Below are 26,892 nucleotides of genomic sequence, written 5' to 3' on the forward strand. Positions count from 1 at the left end.
AGGATCACACAGTGCTCAGGGTGTTATATCAGGGCAGAGGGTGACCCCCCAGGACAGAGGGTGACCCCCCAGGACAGAGGGTGACCCCCCCAGGACAGGGTCACACAGTGCACAGGGTGACCCCCCAGGACAGAGGGTGACCCCCCCAGGACAGGGTCACACAGTGCACAGGGTGACCCCCCAGGACAGAGGGTGACCCCCCCAGGACAGGATCACACAGTGCTCAGGGTGTTATATCAGTAAAGAGGGTGACCCCCAGGACAGAGGGTGACCCCCCCAGGACAGGATCATACAGTGCTCAGGGTGTTATATCAGGGCAGAGGGTGACCCCCTCCCCTCAGGACAGGAGGTGACCCCCCCCCCTCAGGACAGAGGGTGACCCCCCCAGGACAGGATCACACAGTGCTCAGGGTGTTATATCAGGACAGAGGGTGGCCCCTCAGGACAGGATCACGTGGTGCTCAGAGGAGATAATCATCACAGCAGACAGTCTGCTCGGCAAGTGCTCTCTGCATCTGCCAGCCACCTGTCTGCTATCGATTCCTCTGGCCTGCACAGGTATTTCTTTCCTTCTCTCAGTGACGCGCAGCGATGTTTCTGCTCTCCATCCGTCAAGCCTGGTCGGCGGTGGATTGGCGCAGCCCGCGTGACGTGCGGAGTCCGGAGGCGCGGTCAGGTGACGTCATTCCCCGGATGTAGGGGGGCGGGCCCGAGTTGTGTGGAGTTCCCGTCGTGCACCGAGCAGCGGGCCGAGTCCCTCCTGACAGAGACTGGAGAACCGGAGAGAGCGGGGCCCTAAGAGAGCCGTACCGGGGGGCCACAGCAAGGAGGGGGGCTGTGTACAGGAGGGCTTCTCAGTACTACAGAGTCTTCTATATACAGAGGGGGCCCTGACTTCCCCACATAGAGAGGCACCTGCCTACCCCCACACTCATCTATATACATAGGGGGGCCCCTGACTACCCCCACACACATCTATATACAGGAGTCCCTCACTACCCTGCTCTCTATATACAGGGGGGCACACAGAGTTCTCTATATACAGAGGGGTCCCTCACTACCCCACACTCCTATTTACAGGGGGGCACCCAGAGATTCCTGTATATAAGGGGGGGGGGCACTGAGTGAATAATACGGGGGGGGGGGCGGTAGCCAAGGGTAGTCTGTGTATGGGGGGAGGGGGAAGCAGAGTTGGGACTGGCAGAACTGTGCTATTTACATCCTATAGGGGGTACAGTCCCTGGTTGGCACAGTAGTGAGTTGGGATTGGGGGAGGGATTCGTTCCTGGTTGGCATGGTAGTGAGTACAGTATAGGGGGGTCAGTCCCTGGTGCATACACTATAGGGGGGTCAGTCCTTGGTTGAGTACAGTAAAGGGGGGGGTCAGTCCCTGGTGGGTACAGTAAAGGGGGGGTGGTCAGTCCCTGGTGGGTACAGTAATAGAGGTCGGTGCCCCCTTGGCACAGCACTGTCCCGTAGACAGAGGGTGTCAGGGTCACCCAGCGGGGTCTATGTAGTATACATGAGGTGCCCCACGTGTTGCGTTGCGTGCAGCGGTGGCCCTGTCTGTGGTATAGAGGAGGGCACGGTCCCCGGACGGTATATGTTGTATAGGAGGCGCTGTCCCCACCGGACACCATGTTGAAGTGCATGCCACTGTGGCGCTGCAACCGTCATGTGGAGAGCGTTGACCGGCGGCACAGCTCCCTGCACTCTGTGCCCGAGGAAATCTACCGCTACAGCCGCAGCCTAGAGGAACTACTGCTTGACTCCAATCAACTCCGGGAGCTGCCCAAGGTAGGCACCTTACTGGGGGAGGGGCTGTGTATGTTCTGTGAGGGGTACCTGGTTTCACATGACTGGCGGTGCCTGGGTTGTTGAAATGAGGGGCACTGGTCCTGCCGGGGTCGATGAAATGAGGGAGACTGGCACTGTTGGGGTCGGTGAAATGAGGGGCACTCTCACTGTTGGGGTCGGTGAAATGAGGGGCATTGGCACTCTTGGGGTTCAGTAAAAGGAGGGGCACTGGCACTGTTGGTCGGTGAAAGGAGGGGCACTGTTGGGGTCGGTGAAATGAGGGGCACTGGCCCTGCTGGTTTCGGTGAAATGAGGGAGACTGGCACTGTTGGTCAGGGAGATGATGGAAACTTGCACTGTTGGGGGTCGGTGAAATAAAGAAGACTGGCATTGCCTTGGTTGGTGAAATGATGGCCACTGGCCCTGCCGGGGTCGGTGAAATGAGGGAGACTGGCACTGTTGGTCAGGGAAATGAGGAAGACTGGCGCTGTTGGGGTCGGTGAAATGAGGGACACTGGCGCTGTTGGGGGTCGGTGAAATGAGGGACACTGGCGCTGTTGGGGGTCGGTGAAAGGAGGGACACTGGCGCTGTTGGGGGTCGGTGAAAGGAGGGACACTGGCGCTGTTGGGGGTCGGTGAAATGAGGGACACTGGCGCTGTTGGGGGTCGGTGAAATGAGGGACACTGGCGCTGTTGGGGGTCGGTGAAAGGAGGGACGCTGGCGCTGTTGGGGTCGGTGAAACGAGGAGCACTGGCACTGTTGGGGTCGGGGAAATGAGTAGGAATGGCGCTGTTGGGGTCAGTGAAATGAGGGGCACTGGCACTCTTGGGGTCGGTGAAATGAGGGGCACTGGCGCTGTTGGGGTCGGGGAAATGACTAGGAATGGCGCTGTTGGGGTCGGTGAAATGAGGGGCACTGGCGCTGTTGGGGTTGGTGAAATGAGGGGGACTGGCACTGTTGGGGTTGGTGAAATGAGGGGCACTGGCACTGTTGGGGTCGGTGAAATGAGGGGCACTGGCACTGTTGGGGTTGGTGAAATGAGGGGCACTGGCACTGTTGGGGTCGGTGAAATGAGGGGCACTGGCACTGTTGGGGTCGGTGAAATGAGGGGCACTGGCACTGTTGGGGTCGGTGAAACGAGGGGGACTGGCACTCTTGGGGTCGGTGAAATGAGGGGCACTGGCGCTGTTGGGGTCGGGGAAATGAGTAGGAATGGCGCTGTTGGGGTCGGTGAAATGAGGGACACTGGCGCTGTTGGGGTTGGTGAAATGAGGGGGACTGGCACTGTTGGGGTCGGTGAAATGAGGGGCACTGGCACTGTTGGGGTCAGGGAAATGAGGGGCACTGGCACTGTTGGGGTTGGTGAAATGAGGGGCACTGGCACTGTTGGGGTTGGTGAAATGAGGGGCACTGGCATTGTTGGGGTTGGTGAAATGAGGGGCACTGGCATTGTTGGGGTTGGTGAAATGAGGGAGACTGGCACTGTTGGGGTTGGTGAAATGAGGGGGACTGGCACTGTTGGGGTTGGTGAAATGAGGGACACTGGCACTGTTGGGGTCGGTGAAATGAGGGGACTGGCACTATTGGGGTTGGTGAAATGAGGGGCACTGGCACTGTTGGGGTTGGTGAAATGAGGGGGACTGGCACTGTTGGGGTTGGTGAAATGAGGGGCACTGGCACTGTTGGGGTTGGTGAAATGAGGGGCACTGTTGGGGTTGGTGAAATGAGGGGCACTGTTGGGGTCGGTGAAATGAGGGGCACTGTTGGGGTCGGTGAAATGAGGGGCACTGGCACTGTTGGGGTCGGTGAAATGAGGGGCACTGGCACTGTTGGGGTTGGTGAAATGAGGGGCACTGGCATTGTTGGGGTTGGTGAAATGAGGGGCACTGGCATTGTTGGGGTTGGTGAAATGAGGGGCACTGGCATTGTTGGGGTTGGTGAAATGAGGGAGACTGGCACTGTTGGTCAGGGAAATGAGGGAGACTGGCACTGTCTTGGTTGGTGAAATGAGGAAGACTGGCACTGTCGGGGTCCAAAATAAGTCTGGCCTTCCAGTTGAGTCTTATTGGGACCCTGAGATTGTTGGTAATCGGTAACAATACATTGATTTCACTATCTAGCTGGTCCCTGTATGTGTGCTGCAGCTGCTGCAGAACATCTTGCCTCGTCCTTCCTTCCTGTTGTTTTCCTGTACTCTGTGTTATGTTTGGCAGTGCTGAGATCTGTTTACCCGCTCTGTGGCCTCTGGAAGGGGCACTGCCCTGCTAATTGGTTGAGACGTGTCTGTCCCAGTCACCCGTCTGACAGGCCTGGCTGCTGCAATCATCTGACTCTTTGTGAAAACTTTTTCTTTTTACGAGTTTCTCCTGTCACATGAGACGATCCGGGGCTGCCGGCGTCCCTCCATCGTTTCTCTCTTGGTTGAATGCTGTTCATTGATTGGAGGGAGCCGGTGCAGGGATTGCATGGTTGTCTTGTTTACTTTCAGGGTGGTGCTGTCACTCTGCACCTTAGAATAAATCCCCCCCCCCCCCCTGAGCTCAGGACTGAGGTTGGTTGGTGCAGGCAGTGCGGAGGTTGCAGGCAGGATAAAAGCCACCCTGTAAAATAATAGCAGACTTGTAATTAGCAGATTAGTCTGATATCCGGTTCCATGCGTGTGTGAGGTGTGTGTACAGAGCGATCACAGCTCAGGGGATCGGCTGGGGCTGCTCAACTTCCCATCGGTATCGCCCAATATCTGTGGAGGCGATGCCTGTCCTGCCCAATATTTATATATATATATATATATATATATCTATCTGCTTTATTTATTAACCCTTCCTATGCAGAATACTTAATGTGCATCTGTGTAACACAACGTAGCTGTACATATCCGGGGATACTTGGAGTTGTACACTTCTGTCCGTGATTCTCTCTTTTTATTTGCACTAACCACTAAATTTTACAATTTCAGCAGTCGACTCCTTTCTTCTGACACACAAAGATTTAACAATAGGGATGGTTTTCCCAGGATCATCCTCCAGGACAGTTCACCTAAGAGAGAGAAGACTGAAGGGGCTCGGCACACTTTTACCGCCCCCAACCTCTATCCTCTTTAGTAAAGAGTCTTCAAACTATGGCCCTCCAGCTGTTCAGGAACTACAATGCCCATCATGTCTGTGAATGTCAGAGTTTTACAATGCCTCATGGGACGTGTAGTTCCGCAACAGCTGGAGGACCGTAATTTGAGGATCCCTGCTCTTTAGCTTCAGAGGCAGTGGCCCCCGGGTGTACGCAAATTAATGGAGCCGCCCTGCAGGCGATGCGGTTGTGCTGCACTAGTGCGGAACTCAAGGGGGTTAAAGCAGGTGGTGAGGGAGTGATGCAAGGCCTCTTTGCCACCTGTTAGATGCTGTTGGAAATAAAGATTTGAAAGTGGATTGCTTTTCAGTGTGAACGAACCCTAAAAGGGCTCAAAGGGGCCAGTAGCCTCAGTTTCTGTTTTACCCGTCTTACCTGCACACCTACCTGTTCAGGTCCTTGTTTTTTTTTTTTCCCCTCCTAGTGGTTGGCTATAGGTCTTGGATATCCCTCTCCCTGTGGTCCGGGGTAGGACCAAGGTGATTCCCTCTCCCTATGGTCCGGAATAGGACCAAGGTGATTCCCTCTCCCTATGGTCCGGGGTAGGACCAAGGTGATTCCCTCTCCCTATGGTCCGGGGTAGGACCAAGGTGATTCCCTCTCCCTATGGTCCGGGGTAGGACCAAGGTGATTCCCTCTCCCTATGGTCCGGGGTAGCTCAGGGGAGGGTGTCTGGCCTAGGCCACATATACCCTCCTATCCCTTTTAAGTGAGCTTTTACCCCACTGGCTGGGTTCTTTGATGGGCTCCCTTCCTTTTTTTTTTTTTTTTAATCTATACTTATGTTTTTCATACATACAGAAATTGAGGAAAAAACCTAAATCAATGTGTAAAGACAAAATACATCTTGGTTCAGATGTACAAAATAAGGGCAGTTCACCTCCATTAGATAGGGAAAGGCAACCATTAAGCTAGGTCAGGGGTCTCCAAACTTTCTAAACCAAGGTCCAGTTTACTGTCCTACAGACTTTAGGGGGGGGGGGGGGCAGACTGGCCATCAGGAGTAAATAATGCCCTATCTTTGATGCCAGCAAGTGGAATTATGCCCCATTTGTAACATTTAAAGTAATTGTGCCCCATCATTGGTTTAATTGGTAGGAATTGTGCCCCATCATTGGTTTAATTGGTAGGAATTGTGCCCCATCATTGGTAGGAATTGTGTCCCATCATGGGTTTCATTTGTAGGACTTGTGCCCCATTATTGGTAGGAAATGTGCCCCATCATTGGTGTCATTGGTAGGAATTGTGCCCCATCTTTGGTAGGAATTGTGCCCCCTCATTGGTGTCATTGGTAGGAATTGTGCCCCATCATTGGTAGGAATTGTGCCCCATCATGGGTAGGAATTGTGCCCCATCATTGGTAGGAATTGTGCCCCATCATTGGTAGGAATTGTGCCCCATCATTGGTAGGAATTGTGCCCCATCATTGTTAGGAATTGTGCCCCATTATTGGTAGGAATTGTGCCCCATTATTGGTAGGAATTGTGCCCCATCATTGGTAGGAATTGTGCCCCATCATTGGTAGGAATTGTGCCCCATCATTTGTAGGACTTGTGCCCCATCATTTGTAGGAATTGTGCCTCATCCCCTTTGCCTTTTGGAGGAATTGTGCCATTATTGGTAGGAATTGTGCCCCATCATTGGTTGGAATTGTGTCCCATCATGGGTTTCATTTGTAGGACTTGTGCCCCATTATTGGTAGGAAATGTGCCCCATCATTGGTGTCATTGGTAGGAATTGTGCCCCATCATTGGTGTCATTGGTAGGAATTGTGCCCCATCATTGGTAGGAATTGTGCCCCATCATTGGTAGGAATTGTGCCCCATCATTGGTGTCATTGGTAGGAATTGTGCCCCATCATTGGTAGGAATTGTGCCCCATCATTGGTGTCATTGGTAGGAATTGTGCCCCATCATTTGTAGGACTTGTGCCCCATCATTGGTGTCATAGGTAGAAATTGTGCTTCTTCATTGGTATCATTGAATGAAATAATGCCTTGAGGGCAGGATAAAAGCAAGCAATGGTCCGTGGTTTGGAGGCCACTGAGCTAGACTAATACATGGCAACAACTAATCTTGCCCCCCACCCAGTACACTGGGGGCTTCCTTTTGTACAATCCTACTCAGGGGCTGTTGGAGTAGGACTCGTCTGGTTCCCAGGTATGTGCCTGGGATTGGGTGGTGAGAAGTTTATTGTCAGCACACCAAGGATCTCCAGAATGGGTCCAAAGCTTTATTAACCGATCACATCATAGTCATAAAAAGCGAGGTTTTGGAGCTTCACAGGGCCCCTTCATCAGGCATGGGTCCTGCAAGGCTCAGAAACTTTGTTTTTTTTGTTACTATGTGACCAGTGAATAAAGCTTTGGACCCATTCTGGAGATCCTTGGAGGGCTGATGACATACTTCTTCGCTTTAAATGTCTTCGTTTTCCAGCCAGTGGTCGCTGCAGCAGCCGCTTACATGTAAAACCCTTTTCAGGAAAGTTTGCATTGGGAATATTGTGTTTTTGTGCACGCCGAATGCTTCAGGGGGTGACGCTGGTCAAAGCTGGGCGCAATACCATCATTTTCAAACTTTGTGTTTCAGGGTGCAGAAAGGAAGGGGGGGTTCAAACATAAAACGAAATAACTTCAAATAACAGCGAGAAAATAAATAAAAAGCTAAGCAGAGCATTGCATATTTGCAGTGGAAGCCGAAATACACTACATTTTTCTGCTGATTCAGGTATCCAGGCAATCGCTAGCCAGCAAGAAATCTGAGCAGGCGAAACACTGGGCGGTTTATGTACTTTCTGTTATCTTTTCCAAAACGTGTGTTTGCTCCTAAGTGGCCGTCTAATGCGGTTACTTGCTTTTTACCTTCGTGATAGCTGACCAGTGAAGCTGCATTATTGTCTATAGTACGTTACTTCTCCAGTTGTAAAAAACGTTCCTAATTTTAGGTGATTTTATGCGTGCAAAACTTTTTTTTGAGTTGCTGTTTTATAGAAAGTACATAGAAATGTGTTGTTTTTTCCTCTTAGCCATGGCATAAAAAGGTACCATTTGGAACTCTTCCTGAAGAATATCACTGTACTTCTGTGTGTAGGCACTCATAGTCTGTAGCCACATGACTGTATATCTGCAGATTTAAGGCACTGCAATTTACTTTCATCTGAAAAGAGGACTTTTGGACCACTGAGCAACAGTCCAGTCCTTTTTTCTCCTTAGCCCAGGTAAGATGCTTCTAAAGTTGTCTCTGGTTTAGAAGTGGCTAGATACAAGGAATGTGACAGTTGTAGCCCATGTCCTGGATACATCTGTGTGTGGTGGCACTTGAAGCACTGACACCAGTAGTCCACTCCTTGAATCTCCCCAAAATTCTTGAATGACTATTGCTTCACAATCCTCTCGAGGCTGCGGTTATCCCTGTTGCTTGTGCACCTTTTTCTACACACATTTTTCTCCTTTCACTCAACTTGCCATTAATATGCTTGGATACAGCACTCTGTTAACAGCCAACTTCTTTAGCATTGACCTGGTGGAGGGTGTCGTTGACTGTCTTCTGCATAACTGTACAATCAGCAGTCTTCCCCATGATTTTGTAACCTACTAAACCAGACTGAGAGACTGCACATTTTTATACACATTTTTTGCTTTCCACTCAACTTGCCATTAATATGCTTGGATACAACACTCTGTGAACAGCCAACTTCTTTAGCATTGACCTGGTGGAGTGTGTAGTTGACTGTCTTCTGGACAACTGTTCAATCAGCAGTCTTCCCCATGATTGTATAACCTACTAAACCAGACTGAGACTGCACATTTTTATACACATTTTTCTCCTTCCACTCAATTTTCCATTAATATGCTTGGATACAGCACTCTGTGAACAGCCAACTTCTTTAGCATTGACCTGGTGGAGAGTGTAGTTGACTGTCTTCTGGACAACTGTTCAGTCAGCAGTCTTCCCCATGATTGTGTAACCTACTGAACCAGACTGGGAGACTGCAAAATTTTATACACATTTTTCTCCTTCCACTCAATTTTCCATTAATATGCTTGGATACAGCACTCTGTGAACAGCCAACTTCTTTAGCATTGACCTGGTGGAGGGTGTCGTTGACTGTCTTCTGGACAACTGTTCAGTCAGCAGTCTTCCCCATGATTGTGTAACCTACTTAACCAGACTGAGAGACTATTTAAAGGGTGACTCCACTTTTGTTGAGAAAAAAAAACATTCCCCTCTGGGTGATCTCTGTACATTGCAGGGATTTTAACACACTTTGTTGCAGATTCCTACCTTTTGTTATTCTGAAGAAATCACTGTTTGTTCCTCAGTGCCTCTGTGCTGAGTGGGTCTAATGGGAGTGGTTTCATAATTATCTATCAGCTGTGGCAGCTGCAGGGCTCTGAGGAAAACTGCCGGGCCTGCATCCCTTTTAGATGTGTTCCTATTGGGAGGATCTCACCAAAAATGACACTTTTGCTGCAGGGGATGCCAGAAATCTGACTTGTATCTTAGTGCAGACTTCTGGGAAAATTGGTGATCCGATCACACAAGCAGGAAATTATATTTCTGGGGGTGTGGTCAGTATACATTCTGTGTACAGAACAGCTCCAGGCGGCCATCTTGCATTTCATTTTACAGAAAATTACAACAGCTGCAGATTGAAAAGGAAAAGTCATTTTTAATAACCTTCACTTACAAAATGATTTGTCATTGTATACGCTATATTGTTTTTCTTTATTTGCTGATTCCCCCCCCCCCCCCACGAAAGTGGAGTTACCCTTTAAGCTTAGTATGCTGCTGTGTTGGCCCCAGGAAAATCGAAAATTGTATCAATTGTCATTTTCCTTCGTTAGTGCCAGTCCATGGCACTTAGAAAGTAATACTTGAGTGGAGTTGCCCTTTAACACATTCCCACTTGTTGATGGTTAAATAAAGCGTTTGTTACCCTATTAAAAAAAAAAAAGGCTCCTGTTCCCTGAAAGCATGTTATACAGCACAGTGCTGTGAAATTGGGCCCCCGTATCACCTAAAAAAAACCTGGATGATCCTGCCAGTTTCTACCCTCCCCTCTGTATCTCTGTACACTGACCACGGTGTATCATGGCTGCTGAGCCCTGACACCCCTGGTCAGTGTACATGCCTCCGTCATCCGCAGCTATCTGCAGCTCTCCTTTGTCTCCCTCCTCCCCTCCCTGCCTGTCAGCTCTCACTAGCATAGCTCTGCTTCCCTTCCAGCTGCTACAAAAATGTTATCTTTACATCATCCCCACCGTTAGATAGCAACCTGTATCCTAGTTCCTGTGCTTTTATTTAAAAAAATAAAAGCCGATTTCTACCTGTTTTCAAAGCACCTATCGGCGCTCTCATGACTCCCGGATCTCTCCTCCTTTCCTCCCCGGCTGACGTCAGAGGAAGTTCTCGGCCTCACCCACTGGAGATGTCAGACAGGGAGAGGAGAGAGCCGGGAGTCACGTGAGCGCCGACAAGTGCTGTGAAAACATGTAGAAATCTGCTTTTTTTTTTTATACAAAGCACAGGAACTGGGATACAGGTTGTAATCTAATGGCGCTTTACCACTGTATGGTACGGATCGGTTTGGTGCTTTTCTACTGCATGGTACGGCTCGGTTTGGTGCTTTTTCACTGCATGGTACGGCTCGGTTTGGTGCTTTTCCACTGCATGGTACGGCTCGGTTTGGTGCTTTTCCACTGCATGGTACGGCTCGGTTTGGTGCTTTTCCACTGCATGGTACGGCTCGGTTTGGTGCTTTTCCACTGCATGGTACGGCTCGGTTTGGCGCTTTTCCACTGCATGGTACGGCTCGGTTTGGCGCTTTTCCACTGCATGGTACGGCTCGGTTTGGTGCTTTTCCACTGCATGGTACGGCTCGGTTTGGAGCTTTTCCACTGCATGGTACGGCTCGGTTTGGTGCTTTTCCACTGCATGGTACGGCTCGGTTTGGGGCTTTTCCACTGCATGGTACGGCTCGGTTTGGGGCTTTTCCACTGCATGGTACGGCTCGGTTTGGGGCTTTTCCACTGCATGGTACGGCTCGGTTTGGCGCTTTTCCACTGCATGGTACGGCTCGGTTTGGCGCTTTTCCACTGCATGGTACGGCTCGGTTTGGTGCTTTTCCACTGCATGGTACGGCTCGGTTTGGGGCTTTTCCACTGCATGGTACGGCTCGGTTTGGGGCTTTTCCACTGCATGGTACGGCTCGGTTTGGGGCTTTTCCACTGCATGGTACGGCTCGGTTTGGGGCTTTTCCACTGCATGGTACGGCTCGGTTTGGGGCTTTTCCACTGCATGGTACGGCTCGGTTTGGCGCTTTTCCACTGCATGGTAGGGCTCGGTTTGGTGCTTTTCCACTGCATGGTACGCGTTAGAACGGTTCGGTACGGTTTGGTACAGCGGCGCTTTTCCACTACATGGTACGGCTCGCTTAAACAGTACCACTTTGGTTGGGGTTCCAAGCGGGCCGTACCAATACCACATCCCACAATCCTTTGCATGCAGCCTTGATTGTTTGTCACTACTAGCCACTGATTGGTCAGAGAATCGTTGTAATCCCACCCACTTACTACTTTAGTGGAAAAGCAAACCGAGCCGAGTAGAGCCTATACAGTGCTGAAATGTGCCGAATCGTACCACGCAGTGGAAAAGCAAACCGAGCCGAGCTGGGCCAAGCAGTGCCGAGTGGAGCCGAGCCGGTACTCTAAGTGGAAAAGTGCCATAACAGAGGGGATGATGTAAAGATGACATAGTGGCTTAACAACCACTTTAAGTTCATTGCTGAACACTCTTCCATGTGCTGGAAAGTCTCTCCTCAGGACCAGGATAAGGACGTTGCCTTCAGTTACTGTAGATACCTGAAACGTATAAAATCCAGATGTGATCTCTTTGTAGGTGAGATGTTGTAGTGGGAGGATCCCTCCTATTCCCCGGTGCTCGTGTCTCACTCTGCCCTTCCCCTGTGTTGTGTGCTGTAATACGCTCGTCCTCCCCACTCCTAATGCATTATTTATCCCTTCATTGTGGTTGAGATACTAGCGGAGGATGCGGTGTGATTCTGTAACCCCTTCCTGACCTAAGATCTCAGTGACGGGGATATCGGATTTGTCATTCTCATTCCATGTTTATCCTCATTCACTAGCCAGTAATTGTACTGAGGTTTTTTTTTTTTAATATGTGATACGCATGCTTACACTGTTGTGGGAATTATATCTTTTGGCTTTAGGGAGAGTCTTTTAAACCCCTGTTCACATCCAAGCGTTTTTCAGCTCGTAAAACGCTCATCTCTGAAGTCTCAAAACGCCCAACAAGCAAAATCCCATTCATTTCAATGGCCCCTGTTTATTTGTGTTGCTTGAAGCAAAACACCTGAAGCTCCAAAAAGGACATGTTTCTTTTTTGGCAGATTACAGGCACTTTTGTTAGATGTCAATTCCTGCCTCCAAATATCTGCAAAAAATGCCCAAAAAAATACCTGAAAATGATACACTTTGGTTGTGAATGGAGCCTTATGCCTCGTACACACGCAACGATTGTTGGCCGTGAATGTTCGGCCAACGTCCGATCGGCCGATTGTCGGCTTGTTAGTATGATGCTTCCGACAACCGACTCCGACTTTTCGGCCGAACAAAATCTGGTGTGCAGGCTATAAAATTTTTGTTGGCCGTCAACAGAACGGCAGATTTTCCGTCAGTCAGTACAGATCTCCGCAGACAAAATTCAGATGAGCAAGACTGGGCATGCTCAGAGAAGAAAAAACACACGGAAAGTAAACCAGCACATGACATCACTTCTGAAGTTGGTTTTTGTTGGCCGAGAAAATTTGTGTGCAGTCTAGAGCACATTTCAACCAACACAACAACACTGGACAAAAGACGGCCGATCGGTCGGCCGATAATCGTTGCGTGTGTACGAGGCTTTAGTGATTATTGTGTGGCTGGGGGGGGGGGGGGGGGTATTTGCATCTGCCTGCGAAACGCGGGTGCCATGTGGGAATCCGCAGTGGATTCGCAGGGTTCCTGCATCACACCAATGTGGACTGGCACTAAAAGTATGCAATCATTCTTTGACCATCTCCTGTCACATGTCTGCAGTTTTTTCTTTCTGTAGCAATAAACTCCTTGAATATCGTGTGGCCCTGTGATGTCAGTTGCACTTGGGGTCCGATATACACTGATAGGCCATAACATTATAATCCGCCCCCCCACCCCCCCATAACCTGTTGAGACATGGATTTCACTAGACCTCAGATGATATGCTGTGGTATATGAAACCAAACCCTCATTAGCAGATCCTTTAAGTCCTGGTTTCTCAACCAGGGTTCCGTGAAACCCTAGCGTTCCTGCAGAGGTGGCTCCAGGGGTATCTTGAGCAGTGAGTAATTTCTGCCTCTCTAATAAGTTCCCATTGACATCAATTATCTTTTTAGCTATCTGTAAGGGGAGAATTCTTCCAAATGGTAAGGAGCGTTCTTCCCGTTGACCATCACACTAATGTATCATGACTTGTAGTCATATTTAGCAGGGGTTCCCTCAGACTGGAACATTATTTCAAGGGTTCCTGTGTGTTGACAAGGTTGGGAGAGGCTGATTTAAGTCCTGTAAGTTGTGAGGTAGGACCTCCATGGATTGGACTTGTTTTTCCAGCACATCCCTCCGATGCTCGATTGGACTGAGATTTGGAGGCCAAGTAAGCATTTCAAACTCGTCGTCGTGTTCCTCACACCATTCTTGAATTGATCAGACCACATCACCGTCTTCCATTGCTCTGTTGTCCAGTTCTAATGCTCACATCTCCATTGTAGGCACTTTTGGCTATGAAGAGAAAGTGGCCGCTCACCAAAACGATGACTTAATGGTAGCAAAGATTTATTTGCACAAATTTGGATGCAAGGTACAACAGAATGGAAATGGTAGACGCGTTTCACACGACCAACAGCGTGCTTGTTCACTACCTACCTTTGTACAAATAAATATTTGCTACCATCCATCAAGTCATTGTTTTGGTGTGTGGTCACTTTCTCCGGTTTGGCTGTGGACATGGGTCAGCATGGACACCCTGACCGCTCTGTGGCTGCACAGCCCCATACACAACAAACTGCGATGCTCTGTATGTTCTGACACCTTTCTATCAAAACCAGCATTACCTTCACCAGCATTTTGGGCTCCAGTAGCTCTTCTATTGTATGGGACTTCACAGGTCAGCCTTCACTCCCCACCTCCATAAATGAGCCTTGGTCGTCCATGACCATATTGCAGGTTGGCCGGTGTTCCGTGAGAAAAACCTACCCCGTGAGAAATGCCTACCCTCGTCACTTCCGGTGGGTATGAAATGATCACGGCAGTGTGTAATGCGCCGGTTACATTAAAACAGCTGGGCTGCAATACGAGTCCTCTCCACTCCTATCCCTGTCACTTCCCTGATCTGGGCTAATAAATATAAAAGCTGCGGCGGGTGTATGAAAAAAAAATGTCCCGGTGCCGAAAGCCGCTTTTATATTTACTAGCCCAGATCAGGGAAGTGACAGGGACAGGAGCGGAGATGACTCGTATTGCAGCACAGCTGTTTTAATGTAACCGCCGCGTGGGTAGGTTTTTTTCACGGACACCGTGATCATTTCATACTAGTGAGCATGCGCACTAGTCAGCTCCTCAGCTGCTCCATTACGTATCCGGGGCTGTGAGCATGCGCACTGCTGCGCTGCTCAGCTGTTCCTGGCCGGAAGTGACGAGGGTAGGTTTTTCTCACGGGGTAGGTAATTCTCACGGAACACCGGTTCTCCTTCCTTGGACCACTTTTGGTTGGTCTTGACCACTGCAGACTTGGGAACATCCCACAAGAGCTGCAGTTTTGGATTTGCTCTGACCCAGTTGTCTAGCCTCTACAATTTGGCTATTCTTAAAGTCCCTCAAATCCTAACACTTGCCCATTTTTATTCTTTGAACATCAGCTTCAAGGACAACATGCTCACTTGCTGCCTAATCTATCCCTCCCGCTTTCAGGTGCCATTGTAACAAGATAATCAATGTTGTTCAATTTACCTGTCAGTGGTCCTAATGTTATGGCTGATCAGTGTATATCAAGTAAGTTGACCTCCGTCTTAAGATATTAACCCCTTCGCGCTGACGGAACAAATATGCGGCCAGGCCTTGAAGGGGTTGTACCGGGTGATCCTGCAGCTAGAGGCATCGCCCCAGTACCGTTGTTTAGAGCCGACGGTCGGCTTACTTGTAATAACTGATGCAGCTGAGCAGCTACTCGATTGGCATTACAAGGAGCCGGAGGGTACCTCCCCCCACTCCCCTGCCTGCCGCCTTTCACGGCTCGCCCTGGTCCTCCGTTCCATTGGGAGACCCATGCGACACGTTCGCCGGCTGGCCGAAGACCCGAACAAAGCCGCATTTGGCTCTGATTGGGTCTCCGATGTAAAAACGCGGAAGCGATGTCATGACATCAATTCTGGGTACTGGAGCCTTAAAGGCGCCAGATTAAAAAAAAAGGAAAGTGTTCAAAACAGCCAAACTTGGTGTTTTGGATGCTTTTAAGTGCAAAGGAGGGATTTGGGGTATTTTAGATCCCAGATTCTTCTATAAAGAGCACCTATCACTGTCACAAAGGAATGTTTACATCCAGCAATAAAAGTGATCAAAACATTTTTTTTAAAATAAAAAAAAAAAAAAAAAAATCTGAGCTCGGACGCACAAGCGAACGCATACGCAAGTCACACCCACAATATGTAAATAGTGTTCAAACCACACATGTGAGGTATCCCCACGATCGCTTGAGCAAGAGCAATAATTCTAGCACAAGACCTCCTCTGTAAGTAAACAGGTAACCGTTAATTTTTTATTAGATTTTTTAAGTTTTTTTAATGTGTCGCCTTTGGATATTTTTAAGTACCGAAGTTTGTCGCCATTCCACAAGCGTGCACAATTTTAAAGCATGACATGTTGGGTATCTATTTACTCAGCGTAACATCATCTTTCACATTATACAAAAAATTGGGCTAACTTTACTGTTTTTTTTTTTTTATTCATTAAAATGTGTTTTTCTTCCCAAAAATTGCATTTGAAAGACCGCTGTGCAAATACCATGTGACATAAAATGTTGCAACAATCGCCATTTTATTCCCTAGGGTCTCTGCTAAAAAAAAAATATATATTATATATACAGTGTTGGGGGTAACGAGTTACAATGTAACGGATTACAGTAACTACGTTACTATTTTTGGTAACGTAGTAAAGTAAAGCGTTACATTCGTAATATCGGTAATTAAATTACTTTACTTGGCTTGAGGAACGCGCTTTCCGGCGTTACTCAAGCCATGCCATACAGATACAGGCCAGGAGGCTGTAGCAGAGCAGGGACTTTTTTTCCATTTTCGGGCGCGCGTAGGTATATGAAGTGCGGTCGCATGCACCGCTTCACATTATAGTTCCGGCCGGGCGCCGGCCGCCCACTGCCTATGCTCTGCCCTCCTCGATCGGCGGAGTGATTCTCCGCTCCCTCCACAGGTCCCGGAGTGAGGGAGAAGTTTCTGTGAGGTGAGACACAGATCGGCAATCTGAGAGGACACAGATCGGCAATCTCAGTAGCGGCGGTGGCGGACGGTGCACAGGCGAGCGGCAGTCAATGACAGACAACTGACAGGAAGGTAAAGTCCGCAGACTCCGTCCCCACTGTGCGCTAACATTTACATTATTAATAATCACAGCACAGCAGGTCCCTTATGGACGGTATGGGTCTCTGTGTCACGTGGCTGTTGGGTACTAGGTGACTTTGTTATGGACGTACAGTGTTAGTCTGATTCTGAAGCACCTAGTACAGCCATAACAAAGTCAGTACCCAACAGCCACGTGACACTGTGACAGAGCCAAAGAGCACCTGCTGTGCTGTGATCATTATAACAAGGATGATCATTAATACACTCTGGCATTGAAAGGGGGCACGCTGTGGTCACTCTGTGGTCAATCTGGGGGCACGCTGTGGTCAATCTGGGGGCACACTGTGGTCAATCTGGGGGCACGCTGTGGTCACTCTGTGGTCAATCTGGGGGCACGCTGTGGTCACTCTGTGGTCAATCTGGGGGCACGCTGTGGTCACTCTGTGGTCAATCTGGGGGCACGCTGTGGTCACTCTGTGGTCAATCTGGGGGCACGCTGTGGTCACTCTGTGGTCAATCTGGGGGCACGCTGTGGTCAGTCTGGCATTGAAAGGGGGCACGATGGTCAGTCTGCATTGAAAGGAGGCACGCTGTGGTCACTCTGGCATTGAAAGGGGGCACGATGGTCACTCTGCATTGAAAGGGGGCACGCTGTGGTCAATCTGGCATTGAAAAGAGGCATGCTGTGGTCACTCTGGCATTGAAAAGAGGCATGCTGTGGTCAGTCTGGCATTGAAAGGGGGCACACTGTGGTCACTCTGGCATTGAAAGGAGGAACGCTGTGGTCACTCTGGCATTGAAAGGGGGCACGCTGTGGTCACTCTGGCATTGAAAGGGGGCACAATGGTCACTCTGCATTGAAAGGAGGAACGCTGTGGTCACTCTGGCATTGAAAGGGGGCACGCTGTGGTCACTCTGGCATTGAAAGGAGGAACGCTGTGGTCACTCTGGCATTGAAAGGGGGCACGCTGTGAAATCTCTGACTGTATAGCTGTGAGGTGTCTGGGTGGTGGAGCTCTGCATACTGGAGGTGAATATTCATAGCGTGACGTCACCCAGAGGTAACTTAACAGGCTCAGGGGAAACATGTCATTTTAGGGATCTTCTACATATCAAGGCACCTTCTTCTTTAGCTTTGGTTCATTTTAGAAGGTCAGGTCCAGGCTCTCGGAACTTCTACATATCGAGGCACCTTCTTCTTTAGCTTTAGTTCATTTTCGAAGGTCAGGTCCAGGCTCTCAGACCTCCTACATATCAAGGCATCTTCTTCTTTAGCTTTGGTTCACTTTAGAAGGTCATGTCCAGGCCAAAATACCAACAAAATCATTCTCTTTCCTCCCAAGACCTCCTGCCTGCTAGCTCTCCCTTGTCACCTCCTCCCATGCGCGCCTCCAGGACTTCTCTCGAGCCTCTCCCATCCTCTGGCACTCCCTAGCCCAAACTATCTGGCTATCTTCTACTCTGTCCACTATTAGGCAATCCCTGAAAACCCCTCTCTTTAAAGAAGCCTATTCTGCCCCCATCTAATTGTACTTTTATTTTCTCCATCAGCCCATCCCCTACAGTTATTACCTTTTCTATCAGCTGACCCTCCTTTTTAGATTGTAACCTCTAACGTGCAGGGGCCTCTCAATCCTCTATTGAATTGTTTTGTAACTGCACTGTCTGCCCTCGTTGTGTGTAATAATAATAAACGTTTGTCATATGCCAGCTGTCTCTTGTAGGATCTCCTCCATTATTGATAATCTCTTCTAATTTGTCAGTCTAGTGTAAACAATACACCGCAATATATAAATGTGATTGTTGGGTTATACAATCAGATTGAGTGTCGGTTCACACATATGCGATGCGGAAACCCTGCGACTGCACTGCGGGTTTCCGCATCGCACTCAACTATCAGGCAGTTCACACTGCCTGTCTGATACCTGATCCGAGGCCAAGGTGCTGAGGGCTTCCATTGCAGCTAAGTGCGGCACACCCCTGAAGATGGTACAGGAGGTGTGGCGTCCAAAGGAGCATGGGTTGCCAGCAGGGTACAGATGAGAAGAGCAGAGGAACTTCAGGAGCTTGCTGGGTGGCTGGAAGCACAGCAGAGCAGAGGTCTCTAGAAGATTCCAAGAAGGCAGGCAACTGGTGCAGAGGTAAGCAATTGAAAAGACAAGAACTCACTGCTCAAGGTGGTGTGATTGCCTGATGATTCACACCGATGCATGCCCCGGCTCGCCTCCGTGAAAACTTGATAAATGAAAAGGAATTGGCAGCACTCCAGGTTGAGTCAAAATCCAGATTTATTGACTGGACATCCAAATATGACAATCGTGACAAGGTAGACGCGTTTCACACACTGACTGTGTGCTTAATCGTTACTGTATCATATTACTTAACCATGCGGCACACCCCTGAAGATGGTACAGGAGGTGTGGCGTCCAAAGGAGCATGGGCTGCCAGAAGGGTACAGATGAGAAGAGCAGAGGAACTTCAGTAGCTTGCTGGGTGGCTGGAAGCACAACAGAGCAGAGGTCTCTAGAAGATTCCAAGAAGGCAGGCAACTGGTGCAGAGGTAAGTCCAGGCAGGGGGTCAAACACTGAGCAAACTTGAAGGCAAGCCAGGTAGGAGAAGCAGGAGCAGGCCGAGGCCTTCAGGCAGAAGAAGGTAGCAAGGTCAACGGAGGAAGCCGGGGTCATTCACAGGAGATGAGCAAAAGCCAAGTTGGATGGAGAGAGCCAAGGGTCAAGCCAGGAGAAGGTCAATCGCAGTCAGGAGCAAGCCAGGTAACAAAAGGGCAGAATACAGGAGACACAGGAACACTGGGAAGCTGACGATTAAACCAGCAATGAGAGGCACTCCACCGCCACCTTTATAGGCCAGCAAAAGGCTCTGTCTGGCACGTATTGCGTATGGGCGTTCGCCAATTAGCGCCGTTGCGAACACCGGTACGCCATTCTTGCGCCAGGGCGTACAGGAATACCCCGAGAACATCCAATAGCATTACTGGCAGTACTGCCAGCTCTCTCACGGCCATTTCCCTGACACTGCCATATGCAATCGCTAGGGGTCTCAATACAAGGTTAACGACACCCCCAGGTCAGTTTTCACATTGCAGTGCGAACTATCAGTCGGGACATGAATCGCCCATACGATCCGATTCTGTGGTGGACCATAAAAAGTGTCCTGTGTGACTTTGATCCGAATGCGATGCAAATTCAGCCATACAATCTGTATGGCTGAATTTGCATCGCACAGACATTGCATGTGATTTACAGAGACGTGCGCTGTGAATCGCATGAAATGTCTGACATCGCATATGTGTGAATCATTACTGATAGTTTTGCAGTTACGGTTGCATGTTGTAGTCCGGTCTATAGAATCCGACCCTTCACAGGAGAATAGAGCTGGATGGGTGATGGGCACATCACAGCCTCCCAGAGCTGTCTGTCAGCAGTGTAAGGCTCCATGTACACGGGACGTTGTTAAAAGTCCCTTTGAATGCTGGAATTTTTAGGACGTTTGAAACGTCCATTTGGTCGCGTTTGTACCCACGTTTAGCGGGCGTTTGCGTTTAGAACCGTTCCTAGAGGTCAAAAAAATTATTCCCCTTTTAAAATGGAAAAACGCGAACGCTAAACGCGGGTCATCGCGTTCGGTCGCGTTTTTGCGTTTGATACACGGCGAAAAACACGTTCGAACGCAAATAATTGCGTTCTAAAAAGCATCCCTGAACGCAACTGCCTGTAAATGACTGTAAACGACCCTGTGTAAGTGGACAGATAAGATAACATGGAGCTGCGTTCAGGGGCTTCTGAAAAAAACGCCCAACTACTCATAAACGGCCATTTCCAGCGTCCCGTGTACATGGAGCCTTAAGCCCCGTACACACGATCAGATTATCGAACGATCTGTCGTCCGTTTTTTGTGGCATGCTAGTCTGATGTGGAAAGTGAAGAGGTTTTTTTCATACGAATTTTCCCATACGACCGAATTCTACTTCAGAAGTGATGTCATGTGTTGGATTGCTTTGTATGTGTTCTTTCGTCTCTGAGCATGCCTAGTCTTGCACTTAAGATTTTTTTCCGTCGAAATCTGTACTAATGAGACGAAAATCAGACGTTGTATTACGGACAACAAAAATTTTATAGCCTGCACATCAGGATTTGGTCAGCCGAAAAGTCTGAGTCGGCTGTCGAAAGCACCATACTAACAATCCGAAAATCGGCAGATCGGTCGTCGGACGAAATTTCCCTTCCGAATTTCTTATTGTGTGTACGGGGCTTTAGAGGCCGAGGCCGGGGAACTTTGCATGAGTCCACAACGCTTGGTGAGCTTCCAGGACACTACGTGCCTATCTCTATGTGAGACGAGGTCATACCGGAACTTTCTAGTACCGATTCCCTCCGGTGATTCCATTGCCAAGCAGCGGGTACGACTCCCTTTCCCTCTTCGCTGTTTTTTCTTTTCAGTAGCAAGTCAAACAGATGAATAATCATTACCCCCAGCAGTGACTACAAGTTATTATAAGTAGATGAAGGGAAGTTTCTTATTACGAAGTCAGCTGGAAAGGAATGTGGGGAAATTTGATTATAATTCCGAAGCCTCACAAGAAGCAGAAGTCAGATTGCTATTTACAGACGTGTGCAGAATATTCATTTATTCAGGACTTCAATGCATGTTTTTTCAGTTTCAACAAATACTGCAGATTAGCGGAATCCCCCCAACTTTGGCCATTGAGCATTACAGTGGTGGATTTAGGTTTTGGTACGTTACTCTCCTACAATCCTGTAGGATTTTCTAGATACTACACTGCTCCTGAGCAAAACAAACCAAAACACTAAAATGTGGTTAAAGAGGAACTGCAGTCTGCTCACATCATTTGTAATAAATACGTATTTGCCGTTCTGAAGCTTCCCTCCAACCACTTTGCATGTTATTATACTGTGATTCTGTACTTGCCAAGTATACTGCAGAAATCTCCCTCCACTAAAGGCCCGTACACACGATAAGAAAATCGTAAGTAAAATTTTGTTCGAACAATCTGCTGTTTTTCGGATTGTTAGGTATGGTGCAAAGATCTGTACAGGGGCAAAATTATATCTCTCTCTCTGGAGTCCATGCCTCTGCTAATACAAGAAATTACTTTGCTTGCTTTGGAAACTGCAGCTTGGCATTGCATGCTATTATTAAGCATAGGATCTACCAGAACACCCAGATCCTTCTCCGCTATGGGTTCCCCCAGATCCTTCGCCGCTATGGATTCCCCAAGTTCTTCTCCCCCTAGTATGTATGATGCATGCATATTCTTAGCCCCCAAGTGCATAACTTTACATTTATCAACATTAAACCTCATTTGCCACATAGTTACCCAATGAAACAGTGCATTGAGGTTGGCTTGTAAGTTGGAGACATCCTGTAAGGAAATTATTCCACTGCAAAGCTTGGTGTCATCTGCACATGGCATCACATCTGAAGTTGAATTCTGTCATACAAGAATCTTCGTATGAAAGTAACCTCTTCACTTTCGATATGAGTCTAGCATGCAACAAAAAAACGGAAAACTCGTCCGATAATCTGATCGTGTGTACGAGGCTTAAGTCTGACTGCAGCCATTTTAACTGTGGGCAGCTGAAGCTGCTGCCCTTTCACTTCCTGGATTTACACACACACACACACACCCCACTGCTTGCTTGCACATTTTTCCTCTCGATGAATACACATGGATCTCTGCAGTCTCCTGTTATAGCTGCCCTCATCCAGCCCCCTCCAGCTTTGCAACTCTCCTTGGCTCTCCTATTACTCACCCGTCTTCCCTTGCTGGCAAACTCTCACAAGAATTAAAGAGAGGGCTGTGCATGATGTTATTAGCCTAGGCCCTAGGCTAATTACGAAACAAGAAGGAGGAAGTGGGCTGTATAAGGTATTTACTGGTAGAAAAAATTTTTTTTACTGTCCAAAGTTAAAACAACCAGGGCAGAAGATTTCATACATGGAAAGATGAAAAAAATGAGTTTAAACCCACTACAGTAAAATCAGTCTCTATGTGAAGTAAAGGATGCTTGTAATACTCACTGTGGAACCTAAGGGGGTTAATCCTCTGCATTCTGTAAAAAGGCTGCTTGATCCTCCCCTTCTTCCACTGTACCCAATCCATCTCCTGATAGAACAGAGCCTTGGGGGCACTCTGCACATGCTCAGTTTCAGTTTGGTGTGTATTGCTATAGAGTTTTTTTTTTTCTTGGGAGAGTGCATGTGTTCAGCACAGGGCCAATTAGCACTGTCCAGACAGAGGGTCAGGGAACCTGCAGCCTCTGAGAACAGCCACAGGAGAATGAAAACTCCTCCTACATGCTTTACCCAGACACTGATAGAGGTAACTAGACTGCTATATACTGCTGATGAGAAAAGGTATTTAGCAGTTTATATTTTCTAAAACTATTGCATCTCCATATTCTGTGGACAGTGGGAAGCCAGATATAGTGAATGCAGGGTCCTGGGTTTTAGCAACCTTTTTAATTCATTTTATTATTCAAAGCAAATTCCCCATCCATCCATCCATGTCTATAAACATTTGGGATTCCCCATCACTTTCCATCGTGCTGACAATGGTCACCAGGGACATATGGCGAGGAGGAATCTTTCCAGCAGACAGACAGGAATAACTTGCCCTGCCCTGACTATTGTTGTTATACCGGATTTATTTAGCGCCAACAGTTTACAACCCTTTACAATGTAACCGTACAGTCTGTCTTTATAATACAATAAAATAACCTGCTCATAAGAGCTTACAATCTAATAGGGTAGGGCAACAACTGAGGAATGAACTGATGGAAGAAATAAAAGTTCAGTTGTTAGGTGGATACAGGACAGGCTTCCCTGAAGAGATGAGTTTTCAGAGATCGCCTAAAGGTGGACAGAATAGGAGATAGATGGGCAAATTGGGGAAGGGAGTTCCATAGGATGGGAGAGGCTCTGTCGAAGTCCTGGAAACGAGCATACAAGGAGGTGAAGAAAAGGATAGAGAGCAGGAGGGCCTGGGAGGAGCGGAGAGGATGGTTTGGGTTATATTTGAATACAAGATTGGTGATGTGGCTCAGGGAAGAGATTTGACTGGCTTTGTATGTTGTTGTTAGTAGTTCAAATTTAATTCGCTGGACTACTGATGGGTCTAAAATAAGGAAGCATAAAACACCTTTCTCTATCGTCCATTGACAGACGCAGCTTCATATCTTCTTAGCCATTGGGTTATGGTCCTCCCATCAGGAATAGGACACTATGGTTGTCTGAAATAAGGAAGCGTAAAAACACCTTTCTGTATTGTTCATTGACAGACGCAGCTTCATTTCTTCTTAGCCATTGGGTTATGGTCCTCCCATCACTAATAGGACACTATGGGTGTCTGAAATAAGGAAGCATAAAAACACCTTAATCGTTCATTGACAGACGCAGCTTCATATCGTCTTTGCCATTGGGTTATAGTCCTCCCATCAGGAATAGGACACTATGGGTGTCTGAAATAAGGAAGCATAAAACGCCTTTCTGTATTGTTCATTGACAGACGCAGCTTCATTTCTTCTTAGCCATTGGGTTATGGTCCTCCCATCAGGAATAGGACACTATGGGTGTCTGTCAATGGACAATAAAGGTGTTTTTATGCTTCCTTATTTCAGACACCCATAGTGTCCTATTCCTGATGGGAGGAGCATAACCCAATAGCTAAGATGATATGAAGCTGCGTCTGTCAATGGACAATAAAGGTGTTTTTATGCTTCCTTATTTCAGACACAGCTTCATTTCTTCTTAGCCATTGGGTTATGCTCCTCCCATCAGGAATAGGACACTATGGGTGTCTGAAATAAGGAAGCATAAAAACACAGCAGCCTCCATCCTCCTTACCCATTAGTTATGCTGCCCCCTGCAGGAGAAGTTCTAGGCAGAAGATGGAGGCTGCGTCTGTCAATGGACTTCAGAGAAACAGATTTTACGGTAAGATCTTACAAAAATCTTGTTTTTACAGCTACTGATACTCTAAAACACAATGTTATCTAATACTTTCTGTATGCATGGATTGTGTACATATGTAAATGCACTCCGGTTTGTATAAATAAAAAAACAAAAGAGCAGCAGAGTTGAAAGGGGGGGGGGGGGATTGCTTGTTTCAGTAGAGTAACTCTTCCCCCCCCCCCCTTTTGTTGGGTATTATTACAAGTTTCCTGAAATGCATTTCTTTCCTCCTCCTGTAGATGGGAACTAGTGGACACTTACTGGCATGATTTGGCCTCTTACATCATCCTTGCTCAGTAAAGGACGCGGACTTATTTTATTACCGAGAAATAAAAAGATGCAAGCTGTAATTGCTTTGATACGCTGGATTCCTTGCTCCCGGCCCTCACGTAGCCTTGGATCGGGCTGATTCAGACATGTTACTTTTCATTTATTGATGAAGCTGACTCTGCTTCCTCAGTAAAGATATTGTACTAACTGAGCTAATCTACAGTCATGGCCAAAAATATTGCCCCCCCCCCACCTGCATTTCTCTCAGATATAATGCACCACTTCGCCCAGAAAATTGTTGCAATTCTCATGTTTATTTCTTTTTTTTTTTTTTGTATTGGTATGACACAAAAAATTAGAGCCGGTTCACACTGAGGCGATCCGACTTTGGGGGGCGACCTGTGAAGTCGCGTGCACCGCAACTTCAGCGCGACTTGCAGGGACTTCACATAATGGAAGTCTATGCAAGTCGCTCCGAGGTCGCCCCAAAGTAGTACAGGACCCTTTTTCTAAGTCGGAGCAACTTGTGTTGCTCCTATTAGAACGGGTCCTGTACTACACAATGGACCACGACCGGCCGCGACTTGTCAGCCTGACAAGTCGCCTGACAAGTCGTGCTAGTCTGAAGTGGAGAAACAAAAAGCCAAATCTGACACAATCCGCTCAAAACTCCAAAAATTGAATGGATAAAATTAATTTCCTCCATTTAATATTTGGCAACACCCCCTTTTGGAAGAAATCAATGGCTTCATGTAACCATCAATGGGTTTCCTACACCTCTCTACTGGAATTTTGGACCACTCTTCTTTTGCCAACTGCTCCAGGTCTCTCAGATTGTAATGGTTCCTTTTCCTAACTAGTTTTTTTGAGATCTCTCCACAGGAGCTCTATGGGCTTTAGATCTGGACTCATTGCTGGCCAGTTCAGTACTCTCCAGCGATTTGTCTTAAGCACTTAGGGACCGCCCACCGTTTATTTACGTCTGTACTTTGAACCACTTAGGGACCGCCCACCGTTTATTTATGTCTGTACTTTGAACCACTTAGGGACCGCCCACCGTTTATTTACGTCTGTACTTTGAACAACTTAGGGACTGCCCACCGTTTATTTACGTTAAATTCTGGGGTTATGGCAACAGATAGCTGCCATTACCCTGGTATTTTTTTTAAACACCTGGCGGTCCGCTTTAACATAAGGGTGATCCCAGCAGTGGATTCACCACTGGATCACCGTCGTTTGGGGGTTCTAAGTAATTTTCTAGCAAAAAAAAAAAACAAGTCTCAGGAAAAAGGCCCGGTCCAGAAGTGGTTAAACCACGTCTTGGTGCTTTTTGAGGTGTGCTTTGGGTCATTGTCGTGCTGTAAGACCTCTGACAGAGACTCAACTTTCTGACACTGGGCCCTATATTGCACCCCAGAATTCTTTGGTAGTCTTCAGAGTTCATAATGCTAAGCACATGGTCAAGACATCCTAGTCGCCCGGTCTGTGTCAATAGACGCATACTGGACAGCTTGGGAGGTAGCAGGCAGGGGTGCCCCATGGAAAGCGGTTTTCCATTGTGGCGCTTGCTGAAGAGGAGGGGCCAGGAACGCCGGTTGCAGACCCCTGAAAAGGATTGGGGCTGCAAAACCTTTGCACAGAGCAGGTATGTATAACACTTTTTTTGTTGTTTTATTAAAAAAAAAAAAAAAGTTTGTCGCTTTAATCTTCTATTAACCATATGTGTATTGTCTTGAACACATTGGTTGGGGGGTAACAGACAGTTGCAGTGCAGTGTATGGAGCATTAGAGGAGGATTGCTGTGATTTGTCTGGGAGTACTGACAGAACAGGAGGCGGCTGTGTGACTTGGTATGAGGGGAGGAAGCATCAGTCTGCACTGTGGAATGAGGAAGAAGCCTCACTGAATTCTTGGGATCCAGTACAAGAGACTCCCTCCTCCCGCAGCATCCTCATCATTAACCCCCTCCTCTCCCTGTCCCTCCTCCGCCTGCCCACAAACGTTCAGCAAAAGCTTATCTGATGTGATTGCTCTGTCAGCA

At 48.0% G+C, this 26,892-nt stretch overlaps 1 protein-coding gene across 14 annotated transcripts in view; it reads left to right on the forward strand.

Annotated features, from left to right (window-relative positions):
• Positions 1-1,425: 1,425 nt before the first annotated feature.
• Positions 1,426-26,892, forward strand: part of SCRIB (scribble planar cell polarity protein) — a 295,493-nt gene continuing 270,026 nt past the window's right edge. For all 14 annotated transcript variants that reach the window (XM_082257570.1, XM_082257580.1, XM_082257581.1 and 11 more), the window contains exon 1: positions 1,426-1,797. In XM_082257570.1, coding sequence (XP_082113696.1) covers positions 1,639-1,797 — 159 coding nt within the window. In that variant the 5' untranslated portion in view covers positions 1,426-1,638. The remainder of the gene's footprint in view (positions 1,798-26,892) is intronic.

The sequence above is a fragment of the Pelophylax lessonae genome, assembly GCF_965119305.1.
Source record: "Pelophylax lessonae genome assembly, chromosome: 5".
NCBI lineage: Eukaryota > Metazoa > Chordata > Amphibia > Anura > Ranidae > Pelophylax > Pelophylax lessonae.